This window comes from Laccaria bicolor, genomic scaffold (assembly GCF_000143565.1).
Source record: "Laccaria bicolor S238N-H82 LACBIscaffold_155 genomic scaffold, whole genome shotgun sequence".
Lineage (NCBI taxonomy): Eukaryota > Fungi > Basidiomycota > Agaricomycetes > Agaricales > Hydnangiaceae > Laccaria > Laccaria bicolor.
Genome location: NW_001890014.1, coordinates 11,153 through 19,984, shown reverse-complemented (window position 1 = coordinate 19,984; position 8,832 = coordinate 11,153). Strand labels below are relative to the sequence as shown.

Below are 8,832 nucleotides of genomic sequence, written 5' to 3'. Positions count from 1 at the left end.
CATGTTCGTGTGCTCTCTTTCTTATCATCATCTTTAACTTCAACAATTAAAATTTTAATTTACTTAGGCTGTGCTAGCGGCGGTTCTGAACTGCTCTTCCCGGCGGTTTCGAACTGGAAACTGACAGGAGGCTTGACTCGGAGTCGACGCAGCAAACTTTTGGTCGCCGCAGTACGTCAGATAAACAAGATGTCGCTCATTGCGGTCGGAGAGACGTCACCCTTTCCTCAAGTACCTTCATCCTCTTCTTTTGCCAATATCAGTCTCAAATGTTCCCCCGACCGGATCGTCAATTCAAAACTAGAAGTCCACATATCATCGTTTATGATCTTCACACACCTACTGTACAAGCCACCATCATTGTCAGTTATGCCAACATCGGAAGAGCCTATGGAGTACGTGAACATTGTTCCGTCAATATAACAGGTGGAGAGGTAACGAAAACTACCGTCCCCACCTATTGTAGTATCGAATTTCAAATGGCATGACGCTCGAAGAAATCAATCAATGGGTTCCCTTGCCACGATCTCCTCAGAGCTTATCTGGACCACCCTCCCCGAGCTCAATGTGATATTGCTACTCGTTCTCTCAGTTTCGATTTCGCTGATAATAGTTAATATAGCTTTGCCGTTTTGTCTGGAATTGTGGCAGACAGTCCCGAACAAAGTATTGGTCAAGCGGAATTAACCAGTCGCGTCCACTGACTCAGTCTCCATTGAATGAGATTTGTTCGAACCGCAGTTGTTCCTGCGCAGCATTTTGATTGATTTGAACCGTAGTATGTAGTCATTTTGTGTCATTGAATCTCTATAAAGTGCGAAGTGGTGCGCAGGGGTTTTAAGTTCCCACCTTTGCACAATTCGGCCCCTCACAATGTCTACCCCAGCAACCTTTTCAGCAGAAGATCGGCCATACGCTCTCCAATTGGGTCCTAGAAAGAAACCGTCAGCCCGCCCTATCTCAATTTGAACAAGTGAGAATTTTGAATATGGTTTCCTCTAGGAGTGGGGCAGACCCCCTTGTTCATTATGGACGCCATTTTGGACGAACGGTCCACGCCTTGTGCAATATCCACGCATTAATCAATAACGGAATACTAAGACTAGGAGAGTTGGCGGATCGGCCAGAGGAATCTTTCAGCGCCGAGTAATGACATTCATCTCGGTCCATTGAATCCGCATTCACTCTGCGATACAGGGAGAGGCACGAGCACAAGATATTTTTGACTTTGCTCGAGTCAGTTCCAGGTCTGGAGGAGCGATTGGTAGCTGGTTCCGACGACGAAGCCGGAATTGTGGCAGAGCTTGTAAGTTGCGTGTCCATTCAATCGGCCTTCTTCCTTGATCAATAATGATGTTCTAAAGCTTCGAAAGGGTGCCTCGGGTGCTCGAGGCGATGATACCAAGAGCCTGAAGGGTGCTGTTCTAGAGTGGATCGCTCCAAAAGGTCAAGCTCTCAGTCCTCCCCTTTCACGCAATGTGAAAGTTGACCGCGGGTTTAACCACGAGCTCACAGGGGCGCTTTTGTGCCCTACAAACTTGAACTGGTCTGATCTCGAGTGAGCGTTTCTTTTTCGAGTGAATGGCCCCCGCTCTGCTTATATCCCTTCCATCTGAGAACAAAGAATAAACTGCAAAGCGGAGAATTAGTTGTCAGCGGAGATCAATGGCCAATCTTCCTATATGCCGGCTATAAATACGACCCCACAGATCCCTGGAGAGGTCTACTTCGTAGCTCCATTTTGACACGCGTATGCTTCTTACTCTTTCCAAATTTGGCGTTCACTTATTCGTTGTTTTGAAGGCATTTAAATACGTATTTACCTCACCCAGTTCTGTCGACAAAGAACCGAAGGCTACGAGGTCTGGAAATGCCCGTCTTCATGGCATGAGGTGTGTCACTCCTGGATCGATTGCCTATATTGCTACTCAGGTCTGTTCAAATCAAATATACCAACTCTTTTCAATTACAATATCAATAAACTTGACTCACAGGTGCGCTTTGCCCTGACATCATCTCCGGTCTTTTCTCGCACGGACACCGTGACGGACACCGAAAGATTTTACACCAGCATTCTCGAATTGCTTGAAGACCCTTACGAAAGTCAGGAAGTTCATGATCTCTATGTTTGGTGGAACAGGTACGTACTACTTCAAGTTCACAGTACAGATGGGCTCATCGGAGTGCATAGGCAGGTGTTCCCTTCCTACTCCGCTGCGCAGCGGACCATTGCAAAAGACAGCGCGTTGGCTAAAATCAGGGAGAAGCGCGCCATGATGCGAGCTCGAATTGAGGCTGGTCCCTCATCAAATACTTAAACAGCCGAGGCTTATGCCCCTGCCCTTTTCATGGACTTGTACATAACTTTGTAAGGCATTACAAACTGTAAAAATGTTATATCGTAGTTTGCAAGTTGCACCTCGCAGTCAGGGTTTAAAATTTTGGCAAAAGCCTATTGAAAGGTTGCAGTGATACATAATTTCAGCAATCATTGGGAAGGAATTACAAGCACCATATAGATTATCTGAGCTGGTCTCGCTTGGTGTCTGTTTTTTTTTGCTTCTCAATGAAAGCCTGTAGCGATTCCGATTAGGTTAAGGATGATCAAAGCGAGCACAGGACGATGTTAACCGAAGATCTGTGGCAAAAATTTCGGCGATTGGGTGGTTCATAATGCCAATAACGAATTACCTGGGCCTGAATAAGGCCGGAAATCAGATTTCTCTCTTGAGGCAGTTGCCATACAATACACCTTTCTCCGATTACTGCGGTGGCTGTCGTCTCTCATCACTGCGGATATATCAATCGGCTAGATATAAAACCCATACATGATAGGCCAAGAATATTTATTACTGTGCAAGACGAGCATTTGCTGCAGATTTTGCGGCAAGCAAAACAATATTTTGACAGCTTTGCACATGCGATTATTCTGAGGTAAATAACAAATAAGTACGCCGTTTGACATTCAGTTACAAATCTTCTGGTAGTCTTCCAATTAATTATCTGGGCTTACCATAATTATTCAAATCGTGAAGGCTGCCACCCGTGACGTTCAATATAAAGCCTTAGATAGGAAGCTGGGGATTACTCTTTCGACGAAGAATTGCCGTGGAGAGCCGCAAATATGCCGTTTGACATTCAGCTACAGATCTTCCGGTCATTATCTGAGCTTGCCATCATTATTCGAATCGTGAAGGCTGCCACCTGTGACGTTCAATATAAAGCCTTAGATAGGAAGCTGGGGATTACTCTTTCGACGAAGAATTGCCGTGGAGAGCCGCAAATATGCCGTTTGACATTCAGCTACAGATCTTCCGGTCATTATCTGAGCTTGCCATCATTATTCGAATCGTGAAGGCTGCCACCTGTGACGTTCAATGTAAAGTCTTAGATTAGAAGATGGGTATTACTTATTCGATGAAGATCTGCCCTGGAGAGCCGGAATTATGGCGTATGACATTTAGCTGCAGATATTACAGTCGTTGTCTGAGCTCTCCATACTTTTGCAGATTGTGAAGGCTGCCATCCAAGCCCTCCTCTATAAAGTCTTTCAAACAAAGCTGGTGATTACTTTTCCGGCGGAGAATTGTCGTGAAGAATCAGTGATATACCGCTTGACAGTCCTTCCGCGAACTTCCATTCATTAAGCTTTCAACAATAACTATCCTCCTATATATTTCTATTCAATGTCGACTATCATTCTTGTATTTTTTGGGCCGAATACATACTTTACAAAAGTAGATACGGCTATATCATAACAAAGTCAATTCCCTGATGGAAATTTCGTATGCGTCCGGATTTCTTCTTCGATTTCTTTGCAGTAGGCGACATTTGATCGGCCATGATTATGAGTGCGAGAGATGACAAGGGAAGACACGACGGCCCGGGGGCAGTGTCAGGGCGTCTGTCATTTTAAGCAATTTGCGTGGTATCTAAAGCAAGGGGGTGCCTGGATTAATATTCCCGGGGCTGTTTTGACTGAGTTGTGGTGCGCACCGAGAGAAGTTGAGATAGAAAATAGTCTGGAAGCTCTCCAGTTCGCATAACTCCAGCAATGGTGCGTTTTAGCTGGATTGTAGTTGTGGTGGTGGTCGTCCAAGTCGAAATTGCAATTAGTCATCTCTGCAGTTCCCGTGTGCGTTTCGAATACACAAAATCATATTCTACATCCTAAAAAGCAGGGAACGTCCGTACGCTACTCAGTCCTTTCCTATCAATAAGTAACAAGGATTCACGTCGCAAAAATCCCGATAATCTTGAACATCGGCACACTCTGTCCTTCCTCACCCAACAACTGACATTCCACGAAATGCGAGCCTCGTCCAACATAATGGTCGATCATCTTCAACCTACAAACAAATATTCAATTATCAGCGGGGTGCGTGGGTGCAAAGAAAAAAGAAAAGAAAAGAGAACGTACGTAGGTATAGCATCCCCAATATCCGCCGCATTCTCAATAACCTTCGCACCCGCATAATTATCATCAACCCAACACTCAACCGAACTCCCCTCTCCAACAAAACCCACCGGCTCCCTCAAATAATACACCCCAATATCCCCACCTCCAATCTGTATTGGTATCCTCAACTTGCTCGTCGGAAGCGCCGAATGCCAATAATGCGCAGCCGTAATCAGGGCATCCCCACCACTCCCGCTCGGATGGTGTGCGTACCACCCTAAGCCGTAGAACAACGACGGTGGTAAGGGGTTGATGAGATCGTTTGCGAAAACGCAGAACGGTGCGATCTCTTCAAAGGGCCTGTTCCCGTTTGGTCGGGTATTGATTCGGCCAGAGGGGACGGTGAGGAGCTGGGGTGACGAGGAAGAGGAGGAAGACGAATCCCCTCGGTCTTTCATAGCTGCCATCTTCTTTTCTACAGCTGCGTCAACGGCTATATCACCCTTTTCTGGCTCAGGGACTCCAGGGCGCTGACCTATGCCCCCAAAGAGCCCATGGGCGTCGCCTGCACTTCCTTCAGACCCTGCGGTGTGCACTGGGACAGCTTCGTAAGACGACCCAGTAGCCACGCTCCACGCCGTACATATCTGGCTCTGGAATTACGCCACGAGTATCTCGGAGATAAGTTCATGCCCCGCAGGGCTGGCAAGGACAGGATCAACAAAGTCCTTCTGGACAGACTTGGGGTCACGCATGTAATCAGGGAAGAGGGCAGATTTGACAGAGACGTGTGGGACGTCGTAGAATTGTGCGACGATGTTGTGCCAGTGGTCTGGTCCTGCTAAACCGTATGTTTGGTGTGTTTGTGGTGAGAAGTGGCCGAGGAGGAGGACGGCGTGTTTTTCGGGCCTGATGAGGATGGAGCGGATGAGGATCTCAAAGTGGTCCGTCATGTCTTGGTTCCTGTGGGATGGGTTGGTCTCGATGCTGACGGGAGAAGGGGAGAAAGAGGAAGGTAGAGATTGAATGTAAAAGGAAGTTTTGAATGGGAGAAGTTGAAGGATGAAGAACGCCAAGACCCAAGATGAGGACGAAGCGGAAACAGAAAGGAGACATGCAGTAAAAAACCAAAAGAGCCGAATTCAACACGAAATCCTTGGTCGCAATATATAGAAGAAACGAAAAGGAAAAAAAAAGCGGAAGGACGTTCCACATTCTAACTGGGAAAAGTTTAGAGTACGTAAGATCGTAAAATGAGGACAAAGCGGAAAAACAGAATAGGATGACGACATACGAGCCCCAATGGGCAATAAAAGCCAAAGGAGTCGAGCCCGAGACTGCAACTAAGCTGAAGTAAAAGCCGAGAGGACGAACGCAAAACATTCAATTGGACACAATCGAAAAGAAGCAAAAAAGCGGTCACATTTCAATGACAAAAGGGAGACCCCAACTTCCAGGAAAAGGATGAAAGTAGGCCTGACAAGAAAGATATAGGAAATGAAGCCAAAGTCTAGACGCAAAGAAAGGGAAAGAAAGGAAGAAACATGGACAGGATGCCCTCCAAACGCCGCTCGGTGGGTGGGTGAGGGGACACCTGGAGGTTATCAACAGGACAACTAAACCAAAGTCAACGAAATCGGAGAAAACGCGACAAGAAGAGAAGAAGGGATTCCGCGCCATGGGTTCCCAAAAAAGAACAAAAGGTAGGTCACAACGGCTCGTCGCGCTCAAAGAAAGGATAAAAGAGAAACGAAAAGGAAGGACTCTCCTTCCAGGGCTTTCAACAACAACGTAAGAAGAAAAAAAAGTAAGAAACATGCACAGGCTGCATGCCAAACACAGCTGGACGCCCAGGGGACGATCAAACCAGAATCACCGTAACCGAAGAAAGACGCAAGGAACCGCGAAAAAAAAAAAAAAAAAAAGAGAATAAAAAGAACGGAAGGGTCACACGTCCGCGCCATGCCTTCCAAAAAGGAGCATAAGAAAGTACGGTCACAACAGCTCGCGCGCTTGAAGAAGGACAAGTTCCCCGACCCACAACGAAGCGGACGCGAGGGTAAGGGGATCGGAAGTGAAAATAAACACGACAACGCCATCCGTCAAACTCGACGTGGGGCATTTCTGGGAAATGGGAAATGGAGGAGCGTGGGATGGGTAGGGTAAACTCCTTTCGTGAAGAAATGGTTATGAAGAAGACGGGAGTGGTCATAGCTGAAGAAAAACCTGACGGAAGAGAGAGCCACAATGAGACCCCACGGTAGAAGATAACTGAACAAATGAGCAAGATAGGATGGCCTTGTGGGCGGCTACCCTTGCTTGGTGTGGGAAAGTCCATGTTATGGGCGGGGTGACGATAAGGCGGCAATGAGGTGTGTGATAAAAAGGGTGGGCGCAAGGCGGTCGATAACGAACAGAAGCAAAAAGAAAGAAAAGGGTCATACGAAAGAAACAGACAAGAAACCAAAGAGAACCGAAAGAAACGAAAAGAAAACGTACGGTTCATCCTCCGTATCCAGCTCAATAATAATCAAATCCGTCTGATCCGGGAGATGGTGCGAGTTACAATGGCCAAAGTATCCCGAATTCGTGTGTCGCAGGGCGCCGTTTGTCAGTTCCGTAGCTGGGTGTGGAAAAACGGTGTTCCACCATTGGAAGAAGTGGGATGGGTAGCATGTAGGGGAGATAGGGTCGTCCCCTGCTCCGTGGCATGCTGACACTGTGTAGGCGGTCGTATGTGAGTTTCTGGGTGGAAAGAGGAAGGGGAAGGAAAAAGAAGATACACACGCGAACCGCCCAAAACAAAGATAGTACACTCTGACCCGCCAGCGCCTCATTCAACACCCTCTGAATCCTCGCACCGCTGACCAGGTGCATCCCAAGTGCATCCTGCTCTTCGAAAGCGTAACTGCGCCATCCTTTGCGCCGATCTTCCCCCGGACAGCAACTGGGACGAAAGTCGAATGCGCTTGTGATGAATTGACGGGTTCAGCCGAGTTGGGGTAATCCTTGGCTTTTAGATCTGCGTTCAAGTAGTTTGGTATCGATGAAGTCGATTGGCATTAAAAGGAGGAGGATGGAGAAGACTGGGAGACGTCCTTAGAGAAGAGGAGGGGGGGAAGGAGAAGAAGGGGAAAGACAGCCCATTATGGGTGAGCTGGGAGAGGGAGGAGAGATGCGAAGAGTTCCAACGAAAGAAGGAGTGTGAAAGCAACAATCTCAAGTCCAGTGTGTGACGCGTCCATAGGTTTAATACGCCAACGTGACCAACCACGGCTTGCTGGGTTGCCTTTATCCTTACAATGAACCAGTTGAACTCATTTATTCTGTGATATCAAGCGTCGAGATATGGCTGAGGGTCTACAACGTTGGCGATGTTCTTTACGTTTGTTTTCAAGTAATAGGTTCTTTGCTCATATCATGCTAGATTTATACCCCAGGCGTTCTTGCGAGTAGCGGCAGGTGGGTAACTTTGAAGGATCCCACATCGCTGCGTACTATGGTAATGGAGTAATGGAACAAACGGCAATGCTAGCCTTGGGTGCGTTTATATTTTCCACTGCAACCGCCGGCGGATGATCCTGACCCACTAACAAAGGTCTACAAAAGATTGCGGGCAAGAAGACTCCCTGGCGGGAAGCTTTTATGAATACTTCTTGGATCCATCCTGCTATACAGCCAGTACACCACCGGGGATTAGGCCACCCATCGATTCTGCTTGATCTTTTGTGGTCAGGTCTGACTCCAGCTCGTCTGTGTTCATTAACACCATCCAGTACGACAAGATTGCCGGATGTTCTGGAAGAGGTTCTCGTGAATCGTTAACCAGCTCGACGCGCGGGTTCATAAGCCAGCATGCACGGAATTCTACTTGGCACTACCTGCCATGTTAACTTGACGGGAAACTCGCCAATCTCACATCCTTTTCCGTGCAAAACCGCGAGCGCATCTCCTGTGTGCCCTTCGGCACTTGAGGCCAGTCCAGATGCTGAGCGCTGATCGATGATCTCCCATCCACAAGGCTCCTCCTTCCCAACAATTTGACGACCTGATCATTCCCGCCAGCAGCTCTTCAATAACAATCGAACCTCTGTGGACATGTCTGCCAAAGTGGGCCGAGACCCCACTGAATCGACGATGACCGCAGCATCTTCTTGAGGTTGTTGCCTTCCACCATTCTTTCTAGAGCGTCGTGTCGTCCGGCAAGCTGGAGAATCTGTGGAGTGGGATGAAGAGGGGCTTGAGATTGTGACGTGAAATGTGAGTGGGCGAGAAAGGACAGTACGCGATGATATGAAGAATCTGGGAATGACCGAGAGCCGTCACGGAGGAGTTCCCAGAGGTCCAACGGGACGAGTCATTCTGCCGGTTGCTTTAAGTTATCATCTTGACAATCGACGTCGAATGCACATGGAGCGCCTGACGATGAGGAT

The 8,832-nt window shown here is 47.7% G+C and overlaps 2 protein-coding genes across 2 annotated transcripts; both read left to right on the top strand.

Moving 5' to 3' along the window:
- Positions 1-988: 988 nt before the first annotated feature.
- On the top strand, positions 989-2,318 carry LACBIDRAFT_298812 (uncharacterized protein; the record flags this gene model as incomplete). The annotated part of the gene is made up of 7 exons (XM_001890708.1): positions 989-1,146; positions 1,198-1,306; positions 1,365-1,558; positions 1,618-1,750; positions 1,804-1,932; positions 1,995-2,140; positions 2,192-2,318. The coding sequence occupies 7 exons, from the start codon at positions 989-991 to the stop codon at positions 2,316-2,318; spliced, it is 996 nt and encodes a 331-aa protein (XP_001890743.1).
- A 5,517-nt stretch (positions 2,319-7,835) lies between these two features.
- On the top strand, positions 7,836-8,711 carry LACBIDRAFT_298808 (uncharacterized protein). Its single transcript, XM_001890707.1, has 2 exons — positions 7,836-7,940; positions 7,998-8,711. The coding sequence occupies exons 1-2, from the start codon at positions 7,913-7,915 to the stop codon at positions 8,222-8,224; spliced, it is 255 nt and encodes an 84-aa protein (XP_001890742.1). The 5' UTR covers positions 7,836-7,912; the 3' UTR covers positions 8,225-8,711.
- The last annotated feature ends 121 nt before the right edge of the window (positions 8,712-8,832 follow it).

What these genes read in the sequence shown, in the direction of transcription:
- LACBIDRAFT_298808 (XM_001890707.1), top strand. Translation starts at nt 7,913, where the DNA reads ATGGAACAAACGGCAATGCTAGCCTTGG. An exon ending in AACGGCAATGCTAGCCTTGG is followed by an intron (nt 7,941 to 7,997) that starts GTGCGTTTATAT and finishes CCACTAACAAAG; the next exon opens with GTCTACAAAAGATTGCGGGC.